A 16474-nucleotide genomic window follows, 5' to 3' on the forward strand; every position below is an offset into this window, starting at 1 on the left:
TTCAGGCGGTAAAGATAGATTTTGTGTGTGCGATAGAAAAGAAGCGGTTTACTTTAAGAGTGAGGGACAGGTTACTCCCAAAGAGGAAGTGAATTAGTTAGCTAGGAAGGCAGAGGCTCAGTCTTGACCCAGGACTTCTGATCCTTTGTGGTCCTTTAATTAACACCCACATTCCAGGAGATAGATCCTTGGGTCAATTTGCAAAAATCCTTTCAGTATATAAAGCAGGGGAGTTGGTTACTAGGATTAAGCCCGGAACCTCACACATACTAGATAGGTTCTCTGCTGTTAAGCTGTATCCTTACCTTTCAAAATCTTTATCAAGTCCAATTTAGTAATCCATAAACACAGTCATGTCTTCATTCGTTTTTCTTGTGTGATATTTTGAGACTCAAGGAATACAAATAAATAATTTATTTCTCAGCATTTCATTTCAATGTATCTGATTCCACCTGTTCCTTGCTAATATTTGGGGAGATGATGATTATTGTTTGTGGCAACTTGTATCTTGTAATTTTGCCATATGCATTCATTAAAACTAGGGTAATTTTTTTTTGTTTTCTTTTGACTTACATTTTCTCGTATGTGACAATGTGTGCGTGCGTGTACTCTCAGTATATATAAAAGTAAAGATTAGAAGACAACTTGGGAAGCTGGTTCTCTTTTCTACCATGTGGGTGCCAAGGATCGAACCTCCCGATCGTCAGGTTCAGAAGCAAGCATCTTTCTCACCCATCTGAGCTATTTTGCCTGCCAGCCATGATTGGAAGAGGATGGTGGTGGTGTTGATGATGCTTTTCATTGATACTTTAACTTTCCTGCGTACATAATTATGTTATCCTTTTGAAAATTTTTCTGAGTTTCATGTTGTCATCATCTTCAACTACAGATGCCAAATCTGTATTAATGCCCAAAGCTTCCTCTTGTTCTAGTTATGTCTGATTTCTTTGCTTTGTGCTGGTTAAACAGTATTGCTTTTGAGAATGTGTTATAACTAAAGAACAAATTAAAACTATAGCCAGTTTTTCAGATGTTTTTGCTTGTTTCTTTTGTTTTAGAACGTTTTCTAAAACATATATGAACATGGTCAATTTAAAAACCTTCCTTGCAAGGTATGGGAAGAGACCCTTATTTGGTATGACTTATCTTGAAGATACCATGTATCTATAGGGAAGGCCTTTAAAATATATTTTTATTTGATTTGTGCTGTAGGGTAGATTAACTAGGACCAGAATTTTTGTTACATAGAAATTCTGGATTGTGGCAGCATCAGACTCTTGACTATAGTTTTTATTAAAAAGGCCAGCAGCAACAAAAGATTTTATAACTTCTGAAAACCCTTATCTAACAATTTATTTATAAGAAAGCCTACAGCTTAAAAGGATTTCTATCCTATAAAGTTTAGTGCAGATAGAATATTTTTCAGTTTACTTACTTTGACTATTGGTTTTCTAAATATATTTATGCTACTACATTAAAAAAACTTAGCAAATAGCATATATTCAACAGGATCTTATTTTTCACAGCTCTGGAAACTAGGTGAACTAACATGAAAATGAGGGCTGGTTTGTATGTGATGGGGACCCGCTCCTCATGGATGAGGTCCCTGTGCTGTGTGCTTGTCCTTATTGTTTTTATAATGTTTGATCTTTGGTTACTGTTTTGTTTCCTAAAGAATTTTCCTAGTGTAAGTGTTTCTTACTGACTGACTCTCTTGATCCTGTTGGCTCTGACTCTCATTCACACTCAACAACTATCTTTTTGTCTTACACAGCAGTAGAATTTCATGAGATTTGAATTTTTTTTTTCTCTTCTGGAAAAGCTGAAGGGTTTATGCAGTGATATTTTATTTTTACTTTGTCTTTATAAAAAATGCATCACTATTTCCACACGTAAATACTTTGAAATCCTTTTCAATAAGACACCTTCTGTATTGTTGCCCCAAGACTGAAAAATTGTTCCTTGTAGTTTTGACCATTAAAGATTAATGTACATCACTTAAGATTTTTACCATGAAGATAAATACAAAATAAATCCACAAATTTTATTTGTAAATATTTTTACAGAGAGCATTGATCTCTGATTGCTGGTTCTACCATGTCTTTGGGTGGCTTCTATGAAATTGCCCTACTCTCTTAGACCCTCACTGTGCAGTTGTTTTTATTTTGAGTAATCAGTGGATTATCCTTTTAGTGTGGTTGTGAGAGTTAAGAGTCGTTTATAAGTCATACAGTACATTAGAACTGTATTTGCTCGGTAATGTTCAAACATGGCTTCTTCTGTCTGTGCTTCCTCTTCTTTGAGCGGTTTCTTCTGTGTGAAGATTAAGGATTAGGAGCTAGTGAGTCAAGACATCAGGAAATGCCCTTGGCTAAGGGAGTTAATATAATTTTATTTGGGAATAATACAGAATTGGCGTTGTGATCGTTTTCCCTCTGAGCATCTATGCAAACACTGACTCTTCCTCCCCCATGTTCTAGTTGCAGCAGTTGGAACTCGCCCAGATCCAATATAGAGATGCTAATCTCACAGCTCTTGCAGCCATTGGACCACGGAAGAAGAGACCACTAGAATCAGGAAATGAGGTACTGATAATAGTGTTTGTTGTTGTTGTTCTTATGTCAAAAACATAAGCCAAAAAGAAAACAAAGGCAAGAGGCATGGAAATCATCTATCTTGTTCTGCATGATACCAAACTTTTCTTGAAATTCTGCTTTGCAGAATTGTTTATATAAATTCTATATATTTTTATAAAATCTATTCTGCCAGTTCTTTTTAAACATGTGTATCTTTTCAACTCTATTTTTAATTAGTATGTTACCATTTTGATCTCCAGGTATGCCATTTCCATTTTTAAAACACCTCTGTGTATTCTAACATTTGTAAATACTCATTTTTAACGTGCGTGTTGAGGGCGTGGGGGTGTGTTGTATATGGGTTTGGGCATGTAAATACAGATGACCATCGTGGATCTATCCACGAAGATGTCAGATCCCCTCGAGCTTGAGTTACAGGTGTGTTTGAGCCGTCTGACATAGGTGTTAGAAATTGAACTTGGTTCTTCTGTAAGAGCTGTATATACTCAAAGACTGACCTCACTGTACTTCCCTTTCTAACGTTTTTATATAATCTCCCCTTTGTTTATTTAAGCCTATCTTATCTCTTAAGACTTCATCAGCCCTCTTATTTCTGAGCACAAAATGTGTTTATATGGCTGCCTTAGTTTGTGTTTCCATTGCTGTGAAGAGACCAAGGCAATTTTATAAAGGACAACAGCTCTTATAAAGGACAATATTTACTTTGGGTTAGTTTACAGGTTTAGAGGTTCAATCCATTATCATCAAGGCGTGTTAGTGGCATGGCAGTGTCCAGGCAGGCATGGTGCTAGTGAAGGAGCTGAGAGTTCTACATCTTGTTCCAAAGGTAAACAGAAGACTGATTTCCAGGAGGCTAGGAGGAGGGTTCCAAAGTCCACCTCCACAGTGACACACCTACTCCAGCAAGGCCTCACCTCAGTATCACCGCTCCCTGAGCCAAGCATGTTCAAACTATCACAGCCTATTTATTATTTGTTCCTAAGTTCTGTTTTTAAATTTTAATTACTCTGTGCACATTTGTGTATGTGAGTGGGCTAACGCACACTCTAGTCAAAATGCTCACACTGTCAGAGAGCAGCTGGCAGGACTCAGCTCTCCCCTTCCACCCTCTCAGGCAGGCTCGCTCTGGGATCCGGTGCTCTTGTGCTTTCTGCAGGTTGTATGGCCTGCAGGCTGCCAGCTGATGATTCTAGAGCACCTCCCCCTCAGAATGCTGGGTTACAGACACGCGCCTTCATAGCCTGGATCTGTCTCCCCCTCAGAATGCTGGGTTACAGACACGCGCCTTCATAGCCTGGATCTTCTGAAACCTGGATTCATGGTAGTCCTGTGCTTAAATGAATCCTGATTTATTCAACCACTTCTCCAATAAATGCTCAGGTCGTTTTCCAGGTCTTTGCTTTCATTGCCTCTCAGGCTTTCTTTTGACTTAAATTGTTGTGTGAGTGAGATTCTGGAAACTTGGGTTAGAAAATATCCATATCTAGAAATTTACCAAAAATCTCAGACATACACAAACTTAGAGACAGTTTTTCTTTGTTCCACTGAACTATGCTTTACAATTGATTAAAGAAATAAAACCTTTTCTATCATTTTCTTTTCTGTTTTTCTTTTCTTTTATAAAGTTTGCTTTACATTTGACAGCTTTATTTATTTTTTAAAGTCAATCTTCCATTATTGTCTTTTAGGTTTATATTCTCTTTTGTAATCTCTGTTTCTTGTTTCTTTGTGTTTTATTTTGAAACAGGTTCTCACTGTGTAGCCCAGACTAACCTTGAACTTGGATCCTTCTGCCACAGCTTCCTAAGTTCAGGCATTGCAGCCATCTTGAGCATGAATGCTCTTTCTTAATTAGAATTACATTGCGGGGCTGGGGATTTAGCTCAGTGGTAGAGCGCTTGCCTAGGAAGCGCAAGGCCTTGGGTTGGGTCCCCAGCTCCGAAAAAAAGAACCAAAAAAAAAAAAAAGAACTACATCGCACCTTTTAGGTCTGTATTTCCATTGTTCTAGCTTTTCTCACAGTGCTGGATATCGTACCCATGGCTTTGTATGGTGCTGGATGTCGTACCCATGGCGTTGTGCATCATCCAGCGTTTCCTTCTGACTCAGGGACATGTACTTCTCTGTTCCACCACGTTTTCCCTGCCCTGATGAATTGGCTACTCTGAAACTGAGAGTGCATGCATCTTTGCACTCAAAAAGAAAGGTGTGGTTTAGGTTTACTCCTAAATCTCTATTAAATAAGAGTTTAAATGTAGGTTAGCCAGTGCATTCCTATCTTCTCAGGGAGCCAGTTCATGGCCAGCCTTTTCATAGCAAGGTTGAGACCTCTCTGGCTGTCTAGTGAGACACTGTATCAAAGAGGAGGGAAAGTTGTTAATGTGCCTTTAGTTTTATCTCCTTGGTCCTAATAACTAGTTAACACCATTTATTCAGTAATTCTTACCTCATTAATTTGAAATGCCACCTTGAACATACACAATTTTAAATCCAATACATTTGTATTTGTATTAATGTTATTTTTACACACTGTGAACCTGTCCTAATAGAATTTGCTGTGAATATGAAAATAATTTATGCCTGTTGCATATGGTTATTGAGCTATTGAAATGAAGCCAGCTAGCACTAGAGGAGGAAATTCTCATCCTTTAAATGAACATGAATTCTAATATTTACTTGTGGCTATTGACTATATTATTGGGCAATACAAAAAGGCTGTTCTCATGACATATATCTTACTTACTTAGTTATTGTTAGTAGTTCTAGAGATTAAACTTAGGGTCTCACATAGACTGTCAGCGATGGTACACCCTGGACCCAGTATATATCTAAAGTATTTTAATACCAAAACCTCTTAACAACCATCTGAACCATTTTAAGTGTATAGGTAATGTTTATTGAACATATTCACATTATTGAAAGATCTTCATACTTATGCATCTTGTAAGACTAAAACACTATACTGATTAAACAATTTTCCACCTCTACATTCTCATGTGATCTTCACTCCATTTTGCTTCTATAAATTTAACTACTCAGACATCACACAGAAGTGTAATTCGATGGTATTTTTTTTTTCACTACTAGTCTGAGTTAACATAATGTCTTCAATGTTTCAAATCCTAATATACTTAAAAATATGGTAAAGCTAGTATAGCAAAGAAATTACTTTTTACTGTCTAGCACTGAACAACCCACTACCCTTTGTTTTTGTTCATGTGTGTGAGTCTGGGTAAATATCTAGGTGGAACAGGTCAAATCATCAAGTGCATGACCATGAACAGACCATTTTAGCATTCTTTTCCTTTCCCATCTGGAATATTATACAGTTTTCCACTCACTTACTATTTAGTATTGTACCTCATTTAAGAATGGTTTTAAGTTCCTGACCTACGTTTCTAGTCCAGAACAGAGTCTGCTAAATGTTTTCCTAAGAGAACTCACCATAGCACGTGGGGTAATGAGTAAGTACATACACAACACAGGTCTGAGCTGGATCCTAAACTCCTGTAAGCTTTTAAATTTGGACAAGTCCTTTAAACCCCATTCTAAAGTATCCCAGTAGGTTAAAAAGATATAACACTTGTCTTGTAATACTTTATGGATTAATTTTATGTAAATTCTACTAACAAATAAGTACTTAATGTTTTATCTTTGTCATCATTATAGAAATACTATTGTTTTAGCTCAAATGACCCTGAGTGAAATGCTAACCATTAAACTCTCTAGGTCAGTGGTTCTTCTCAACTTTTCTAATGCTAGGACCCTTTAATACAGTGATTCCCAACCATAAAATTACTTCATTGCTACTTCAGAATGCTAATTTTGCTATTGCTATAAATCATAATGTAAATATCTGATATGCATGATATTTAATATGTGGTCCTTGTGAGGTGCATTCCACCTCCAAAAGTGTTACAAGTCACAGGTTGAGAACCATGGCTCTAGGCCTTCAGTTTAATTTGGATTTGTCATAAATGTTAAAAATATTAAATCTTGTTTTATTTTAAGACTTATTTTTAAATTTATTTAATATGTATGTGCCAAGGACCAGCTGCATGCAGCTTGGAGAGGAATTCTGAGGAAGGGGTGTTCAGGAGCAGTGAAAGAACAACTGGAAGTCAGTCATAGGTTGACAAGCTGACAGCTTGTGTTCTGCTTGAGAAAGCTTTCTCTGGAGATCTCCAGATAGCTCATCCAGATAGCTCAACTCTCACAGACCAAAGCCAGGTTCTCTATTTACAGAGAACTCATATCAGTGCAGTCATTTACTCCAGATTCCCTTTTGTCTATTTCACAAATCAGCATTCTATGACCCAAACCCATTGATTCTTAGAAGAGAATTTTTTTTAACATTGCAAATGAATTCAGAGATCTGCCTGTGTTTGTAAACACAGACAGTAAGCTAGCTGGGTGGGATCTGGCTCTGAGATCACCACTCCCCAAATCTCTTTATCCCCTCCCTTAATATCTTTCTGACAAGCTGGCTCATAGTGTAACTGCTTTTGTTCTTTTAGGCCCGTGAAGCCCCTCATATACTTCATATTGCATCTTTATATTTTGTAGTAGTTATATAGTTGAGAAAGTGTATGTTTTGAACTCATGTTCACAGAGTTCTTTCTCACAGCCTTAAGGGCTATCCTGAAGGTCACAGTGTTTGCCATTCTTGCTAATAACATAGACCTACACTTGCCTCCCAAACTCCTACTTTGATTATCCTGGAGTCATTAACTTTGGCAGAGAGGACATTTCCTGGAAGAAGGACCATAAAAAATATACAAACAAGCCTATACCCCTCATGGAGACCCATACTCTGCTAGCTCTGTTCTAGAAGTGGCTACCATATCACACAATACCTTCCATTACCATACAGGACTCAGGATGCATGTTTATGCATGTGCACATAATATAGCGTGCCTTTGAAGATCAGAGGACACCTTTCTAGAATTGGCCCTTTCCTTCCCCCTATACACAGATTCTCAGGATGAATTCAGGTCTCTAGGTTTGCATGGCAAGCATCTGTAGCCATAAAGCCATCTCACCAGCCCCAGTAGAATTTTACATTGTTTTGCCTCCATTATATATTATGTCCTCAGATGTTTGGTAGGAAATGAATGTACCTTTTATATTCCAGTGGGAAAGTCAGTCTATGCAATTTGTCTGTTGGCTTAATTTTTCTGGGAAGACATAAATGTCGGTTCACCCTACATGGGTACCATTGATTTACTAAAGTACACTTTCACCAATGTCCAGCTTGTTTAGGCCATTGAGCTTTTGGGGGTTGCTTACATAGTACAAGTGAGGAGTTACTTACAGGAGTCTAGAAACAGCTGCATCATTGCAAAGTTCCATCCAGTTATGGATGGCGACCTCCTCCAAGCTGTGTCACAGAGCCATGCTTTCTATTGGCCTTGCATTTGTATATAATACAGCATCTCTAATATATGAGATTCCAGATGAGGGGTTTATAACTCTCCTTTTCCCCTTTATTCTGTTTTAGTTATTAAGGCAATCGGACAAAGAAAGTCCAAGATGGCAACATAGCATACAGAGATAAAAATGACTGTGCAAACTGTCAATATTACAACACAAGATACTAATTTTTACTCTCAAAAGATATTCTTTACCTTGGGTATAAACATTGAAATTTCTGTACATATGGTGCTTTTTTAAGAACTAAGACACAGGTTTCTCCTATTCTTGGAATTTAAGCTTAGGTGGTTGTTAGATTTTTAAGTAATGTTATCCTGAATTCTGCAATCAGCAGGTATTTTAGTAAAATTTTTATTCTGAAATTCAAGACTGTTTTCTTTTTGCTGGTTTTTGCTTATGGTAATTGTCTTATTTACTTTGCTATGATTTTGAAGAGACACGGCCAAGGCAACTTTTAAAAGAAGGCATTTAATTAGAGGCTTGCTTAGAATCTTAGAGAAATAGGTCTATGACCAGCATGAATGGCAGCATGGCAGCCCTGGAGCAGGGGCTGAGGGCTTACATGTTCAGACATCAACTGTGAGGCAGAAACATGGGCTTGTGGGGAGAACCTCACTGGGAATGGCAGGGATTTTTTTAAACCTCAAAGCCCACTCCCAGTGAGGCTACTGTTGTGTTTTATAAAAAGCCAAGTATATGTTTTATAGAATGAGGTATGGTGAGGTGGGAGGGGCTGAGGCATCACTTCTGCCTGAGTATCAGCCATAAGATGGATATAGTGTAGAATACAGTTTATTTAGGGCATGGGAAGGGGAGTTGAAAAGAGGGTAGAGACAGACAGACACTGGGGACGGGGGTACATGTGTAAAGAGGGGGGAGAGAGGGAAGAGGAGAGAGAGAGAGAGAGAGAGAGAGAGAGAGAGAGAGAGAGAGAATGAGAATGAATCAGAGTGAGGGGCAGAGTGAGTGGTGAGGAGGGGGCCAAACAGACCCATTTATAGTAAGCCAGGCCTACCTGGCTATTGCCAGGTAACTGTTAGGTGGAGAGTAGAAAGAACGCCAACAGCCACACCCCTTAATCCTTCCCAAACATTTCCATCAACTTTGGACCCAGCATTCAAATATATAAACTTATAAAGGCCCTTCTCATTTAAACTACCACAGTAATTTAAGGCATTTTTCTTTTAAAAGGAGGAAATAGGAAAGAATTCTATTTTATGGTCTTTTGGTATTATATATACTGATTTATTGGAAAGAACTCTATTTCATGTTCTTTTGGTATTGTATGTACTGATTTATTGGCCACTGCAATAACTTGAATAGTATCAGTAATAATTGCTAAATCCATTTCTCTAACAAATAAAATAGAAATGGTATATGAAATAATTTTTAATATTCTGTTCTCTGGACTTTGTTTCTTTAAAGATAGGAACTGAATTAACTGTAGACTGTACGGTTACTCTTGGAAATGGGGGTTTTCCTATAATTTCTGATTCTTGAGATAAAATAAAAATGAAGACTGTTTTGACTTTTTGCTTAGAAATAAATTAAATTGTTATTAATAATTAGAATTATATGAGTCTAGTTTCAAATCTTAATTCACAAAGCAATGTGAAAATATTAAGTGTTCCTACATTGTCCCACAAATTAGTGCAGTCTTAATATTGGTGCCTTTTAAATGTTCTAAGCCTTGAAAAGGAGGTATTTATTTAATTTTGGTCATTCTTCTAAGTTCTTATTTTTAAACCAACCATTCTTTAAATATTATCAAACTTGACAAATTGTATTTGGACAGCAGTTCCAAAAATGAGTCTCTATTAACTATTTATGTTCAGTGGTTTTACCTATAAGGTTGATAATTGGAATCATCACATTGAAGTGTTTTGTTATAAGTTCATGGATATTGGGGAGAGAAGATCAAAGAGACCATTGAGAATTGGTCTAGATAATGAGAAATGACTGCTGGCAAGGTTTTTTAGTAGTTCTATATTTAGAGATTATTTTTGAAAAACTTATACTATAGATTGTCTAGGCATTTTCTGTTGTAAGTATTCAGATAGAATAATCAGAATACAAGTTAGGGTCTTATTAATGATTATAGTAGCTTATTTTACCCCTAACTCTGACTTGATGTGATGTTCAAGCTATTAGAATATAGTATAGGTTGTTTGGGGGCAATAGCATGGGAAGTAGGAAGAAGATTTTCAAATTAATTAGGAATTGTTATGAATGAGGAAATAGCAATAAAAGTCGGGATAAATGAATAATGATGCTATAAAAGAATCATGCTTTCAGAGTCCTTCCTACATGTTTTCTTTGTTGTTTTTGGGTCCTCATACCTGGGCCCCTAAAAACACAAGTAATGCAGTTCTCAAGACTAAACACCTCTAGTCCTGTGGAGATTGGGGTAATCTTATTTGACTATACTCTACTTTAAATTAAAATGCACCAGGATTCTAAAATCTATCAGAACTTTATTTTGCATTTGGTATGTGTTAAATATAATAATAAAGAAATAATGATAAAACAACAGTGGTCAGTCTGGGGAAAGGGAAAGCCAATACATGAGGTCTTTGAGGAATGAAGTTTATTTGGAGAAAGGGCCTTCAGGCCATGGTGGGGCCTCAAGGTAGGAGGGGAAGCATTAAACAGTAAACAGACAATATATGAGAAGGGCCAAAACATGATGAGAGACTTAAATGGAAACAGCAGCTTCCATTTAAAGCCAGGAAAGGAGCTTCATAAAGAATGAAAATAAGAGAAATAGAGATGGGTGAAGGAGGGAAGAGAGAGGGAAGTATCAGACTTTTTAATAGAAGTCTTCTCAGGTCTGGTGGGTAATTTCATATCATATGGTTTGGTTTAGCATAGAGTATGTGACCAGGAGCATGGCATAACCATGGACCTGGTTAATAACATTAATCGGGGACTGCTGTTGGGACATAGGCAAAGAGCTTTCTTAACTCTCTGTTAGGAAGAATCTGCAGAGAAGCATAGCCTGATCTCTGCAGTCTGTAGACCTGGCTTCTTAAAGAATGACTACGGTCATAGAGACAAAGGCAAGCATACAATTCGTTAATAAAGAAATAAACTGAGATTAGTTAAAGAAAAACTGAATGTTACCTCTGAATCAGTGTTGAATTATGTAAAAGGAATTCAATATTTTGTATGTTGGGTAAGTTTCTTTAGTTTTATTAGTTCCTGACCCCCTGAAATAGCTGAGTAAAGTAATTAACATTGATTTGACAAATTAGTATTGAGTGCTTGTTATTTTAAAATCTTTAATGACTTAATTGCTTTTTTTTGCTAGCAGTTGAACTCAAGGCTTTCTGTATGCTAGGAAGCCACTCTACCAATGAGTTACAGCCTCAACCAGAAAAATTCAATTTTATTGTTCTGAAAAGAGAATAGTATTTGAAGTGTCATTAATAATCCCAAATTTCTTGGACAACATTAGTCTAATTTGGAAAAAAAAAACCTTTCAGTCATAATGGTACAAACTTCTTGTCTAATTCCTTGCTATTCTACAAATTCAATGTTTTAGCATGTTGTAGGCACTTAATAAAGAATTGCTAATTGGAGTCGCAGAACTACTCTGGTTTTGCAAAGAAATCTGTGAGTAGATAATCCCTGCACTCCACGCCATTCATCTTTACAGCAATATTCTTGCCACCTCTTACTCCTGTGACTTCTGTGCTTTGGGAGTGAAAGCCAGCTATCTTAGGGCCCCAGCAGGATGCTCGTCATTCTCCACACATGCACAGAAAATGGGCAGCGTGACCCCCTGCTCAGAACCAAAAGGGAATTCAGGGCAGAAAAGGCCCTGATGGTGCCAAGGTAAATAGAGCTCTCTCCACCTTTGATGTGTCCGGACTAGGAGGGGAGGGAGCATCAGGAGACAGAGAGCAGTGGGTCCCATCGCTCACTGACTTTTCAAAGGTACACACTTGACATGGAAAGTCTAGATTTAATTTTTATTTTTCAAAGGGCACAAACGTTTTATTGCCATCTACTTTCACCAGCAGTCCAGACTAGTTTTCTATATGTTCCTCATGGATATAACATTACACAATTCTTCATAAGCCCTCTTTTCCCCTTAGAAAGTAGTGACAGAAATAAGCAGCAAGGACTGGGGAACTGTTTCAGCTCATAAAGGTGCTAGCATTCAAAGCCTGGTGACCTGATTTTGGTCCCCCAGGACTCACATAAAAACCTGTTGTGGCACACATCTGTAATCCTACACTTCCACAGTGTGATAGAGACAGTGACATCTGGAAGTTTGTGACCCAGACAGCTAGCTGGTGTGTTTAGTGCAACAACAGGGATGAGATCCTCATCAAAGTAAGAGGCAAGAACTGTTCCTGGAAACAGTCCTCTGATTTCTGCTTGCACCACATACACACTTACATGATACATGAATAGAAGAGTTAGGATACTCCAAAGATATTTAAGAAAGGAAAAGTTCGAGATGGTGCCGACATTGTATTGCATTGCTAAATTGGAACTGTACCCAGAATTCCGTTCTCATACAGCTCCTGGTTAGTATAGGTTATGAGGTGCTGCCCATATCATGTTTAAAATTCTTTTACCAAGTACTGGTCAGAAAATGTGTACATCAATACTGTAAAGGAACAGAACTATAAGGATGAGTTCTTGAGGTAGTCCTTGGTTTTTAAAGTTGTTCTGTAGTCTAATTAGGCCACTTTCACCCTGTTTTTAATGACAGCAGAGACACAGATGGCGTCTAATAACAAACAAAATACTTTCTACACTTTGCACACTACAGATAAGGAAGGCTAGGTCTGGGGAGAGCAAGTCTGGCCTAACAAAACCAAGACTAATGGTATATATTGCTTCCTTGAAAGTACTGAAGTACTTAAAGAGGAAAGAAGCTATAAATTCTGAGCTCACAAATGGCAGAAGGAAGTTGAAGCTCCTGTTTACCCTAAAAGAAACTTTTATCTCTTTTAGCCAGAGGCACAGATTTCTTGAAACCAAATCCAGAGTCTATAAGGATTTGAGTTACAACTCAAATTGAATATCCAGCCATGTAGCATCTTTTTAAGTTAACATTTTAACACTTTTGGGAGAAAGGGTGGAAAACTAAATATAGGGGTGGGAATATAAGTAGTGGGTACCTTGAACAACTCAGTGCTTCATTGCGTTTAAACCAATCCTTCTAGCCTTATATGAAGGTTAGCCTCCCAAGGAATCAGTTAGGGTGATTGTCTTGTAAAGGTTAACTGATCTTCCTTAGAACTGGCCCTTGCCACCTCTTACAGCTTTTATGCGAACTCAGGCTCCAGTAGCCCCCATAAGGTGAAATGCATGACTCCTGAGAAGATATGAGAAACACCGCTTCTTCTTTTGCCTGCAGTTGCCCAAGAGATACTGTAAGAATGGATTTGAATTGATGGTAGAAAGACTATGTAGATTGAATCAGGCCAAATTGATTGATAGAAGCTTGCTGAGCAAAGATTTCTGAGAGGGCTAGGAGAGGCTTGAACAACTTTTTGGTAGGAGGTCTATATCAAGCAAAACAGAGTAGGCACTAGAACTCTTTGTTTATTACAGGTCCTAGTTTACAGAGGCTGGAGAGATTAGGATGCGTGAGGGCGTGTGTCATGTTAGAGTTGGTCACTTGTCTTCTGGGTCGATCTAGAGGACTCTTTAAAAACCTTTATGTGTATCTGTACATGTGCATGCCATGGCATGCTTGTGGATGCCAGAGAACAATGTGTAGTTCGTTCTCTTGAGGACAGTGTTTTTAGAAATCATAACTGAGAGAATGTGTGCTTGGTTGAAGACTCGACATTCTTGAAAAGTCCTTCCAGCTCTCTTGCTTTATGTTAACGACAGGAGTTGGCACTGTCAGACTCTGTTCCTTGATCTTATTGGTAATAATGGAATTTCAGGTGACAGAAACCAGTAATGGCTCCAACTCCCCCCCCACCCCCACCCCCCGGGGTTGAGGACCGAACCCATGACCTTGCACTTCCTAGGTAAGCGCTCTACCACTGAGCCAAATCCCCAACCCCGGCTCCAACTTTTAAAGAGAGATGTATCGTGAATTTAATGGCCAGCAAAGCCAATGCAGTAATCCTAATAGTCTCAGAGGTTCTGAGAATTTACAACTATGAAACTAATAAGCAGCCTGTTAAATCTTTCTTAATGTTTATAAACAAGAGTTCTCTAGGTCTAGTGACCAGAAGTATGACTTAATTTGGTAAAATCATAAACCCTCAATCTACTCCCATGCATAAAGCCAGCTCACAGACATGAAGCCCTTTGAAAGACAGACCATACCACACAGCCAGAAATGTATACTTTGACTTCTTAGTCTTTACTTAGGACCTGAAACCATTTGCCAGTGTGATTGTGTGTCGGTGCCCCATGCCCGCACTGACACAGTACCGAGAATTGGGCTAAAGCCTGTGGGATTAAAGGAACACACACACACACAGGTTATTCGTGTCAAGCCAGAAGAGGAAGGGCCTCCTGTAACTTTATTCACCAAAATATACATCCCAAGTACACCAAGTAGAAAATATCTGGGAAGCACAGTGGGAAACCCTGGCTCAAGACTTCGGTAACAAAAGATGGACTACGTGACCTGAATAAATTAGGGAAATATACAGGAAGACCAGCCTAAATCTTAAAGACAAAGACCAAGAAGACGAAAGGCTGGAAAGAATTGACCACCACCCAGGTGTGTGGTACCAGGTCAGACTGCTCCTTTGTTAGGAACAAAAGGCTTCCACATGCCTCAGCAGGGCTCAGCAGGGGTCAAACCCTGCTGGAGACCCAGAAGGGTCTTGTTCAGGCTGAAAGCATTCCTTGTTTGTTATCTTCTTGTGCCATAAATTCATGGGAGAGGCTTTTGTCCAACAATCTCAAGACTTTATGGCAGTCATCTTAACTGTGGCCATACAGTCACAAAGCAGCCACGCCCAAATCCAATATGGCTCCCTACAATTGTGCATCAGAGAAGGAAAAAATTGGACTTCTTAGGAATTGTTAGACAGTGATTCTGAACCGCACATGAAATCTAGAAGATCCAAAGCACTGTTGGTTTCCACAATGTCACTGGCGTTTAGGCCTTGGTCCACCGCACATTTGCACATTTCTGGAATGCATCATTTTAATGGACAAGTCTGACAACTTATAAGTTTTTATATTGGTTCACTGGGCTGTGGAAGTGAAGAAGAGCGAGTGAAAGCAACTAGAATTAACTACCCACCAATATACCAAACTGTCCTCCTGGAGGGATTGTAGAGCCCTTATCAGAGACCTGAGAAATCACGATGCACAGACCACTTCTCTAGTCCCCTTAACTTTGCAGTAGTAAACGGGGTCTTTGAGAGTCATACCTTTATTCCTAAGGTCATTTGAATTACAATGGTCTCACATGTGATTCTGTTGCAGAAGAAAATGAGTGCAGCCGTTAACATGTAGGTACTGATCTGAGGGTCCTCTTTTTCCCCTCCATACCTCTTATAAAGACTGCCAGAACAATTTGTTTTCTGCAGAGAGATCAACAGCGCACCTTCATTAGTGTCATCTATTCTCAGGGTTACCTGAAGCCTTATGTGTAAGGGTAGCCTGAACACATATTCCAGCATATGGATACCATGTTGATTGCTCTGGTAAGCAATACGTAACAACTTTGGTAGACATTTTGGCAGGTACATGTATGAATGAAAAATGTTGAACCCCAGAGAAATTTAGAGTCCAAAATTCTTGATAAGTTTCTCAGGGTGGAATTGTTGAAATGCCTTCTCTAAGATAAAGATGAGTTAATAAATCTAGCTATTGGCATCCCAAGGAGGATTGTTAAAGGCAGCATGCTCCAGTAATTGTGCTCCTTTGAGTCTGTTTCCCCACGGTTGTCACTAGAGACTCCAAGGCCAGACCTTTTCTGGTTAGTGACTGTAGTGATCCTACCTTAATCCCAGCAGGACGTTCACTCTTAGTCTTCTCGGACCACTTTCTTTTTCTTGACATATAATTTTTTAAGTCTTTAGATTGCTTTTTTTTTTCTTTTTTTAGCTTCCTTTTCCTATTTCATTTTAAGATTTAAAGCTAAAACTTTTACTTTGATCTAAAGAAAGTTTTATGGGAAATTAATTATCCTATTGTTAGTTGTTTTGTTGTTTTTGTTTGCTTGTTGTTTATGTTTTTGTTTTGAGACAGGGTCTTATGTAGCCTAGCCTGGCCTTAAACCTGCTATGGAAGCTTAGTGGCTATAAGCTTCTGTCGTGACTTAACAAAATTAATTTTGTTATGTTGTTTTTTATAATCTACTTTTAATTTAATGATCTAATCTATCCATTTCCCAAGTCATTAAGTGCTACTTTATACATTTTATTGCACAATTTACCCATCTCTTTTGTTAAGTATGTTTGGTTTCTAGTACAATGTTTGATACTTTTTGAAATTAAATG

At 38.2% G+C, this 16474-nt stretch overlaps 1 protein-coding gene across 4 annotated transcripts in view; it reads left to right on the forward strand.

Moving 5' to 3' along the window:
- Positions 1 to 16474, forward strand: part of Taf4b (TATA-box binding protein associated factor 4b) — a 133672-nt gene that overhangs the window by 71296 nt on the left and 45902 nt on the right. For all 4 annotated transcript variants that reach the window (XM_039097304.2, XM_008771990.4, NM_001426974.1 and 1 more), the window contains one exon: positions 2481 to 2585. In XM_039097304.2, coding sequence (XP_038953232.1) covers positions 2481 to 2585 — 105 coding nt within the window. The remainder of the gene's footprint in view (positions 1 to 2480; positions 2586 to 16474) is intronic.

The sequence above is a fragment of the Rattus norvegicus genome, chromosome 18 (genome assembly GCF_036323735.1).
Source record: "Rattus norvegicus strain BN/NHsdMcwi chromosome 18, GRCr8, whole genome shotgun sequence".
Lineage (NCBI taxonomy): Eukaryota > Metazoa > Chordata > Mammalia > Rodentia > Muridae > Rattus > Rattus norvegicus.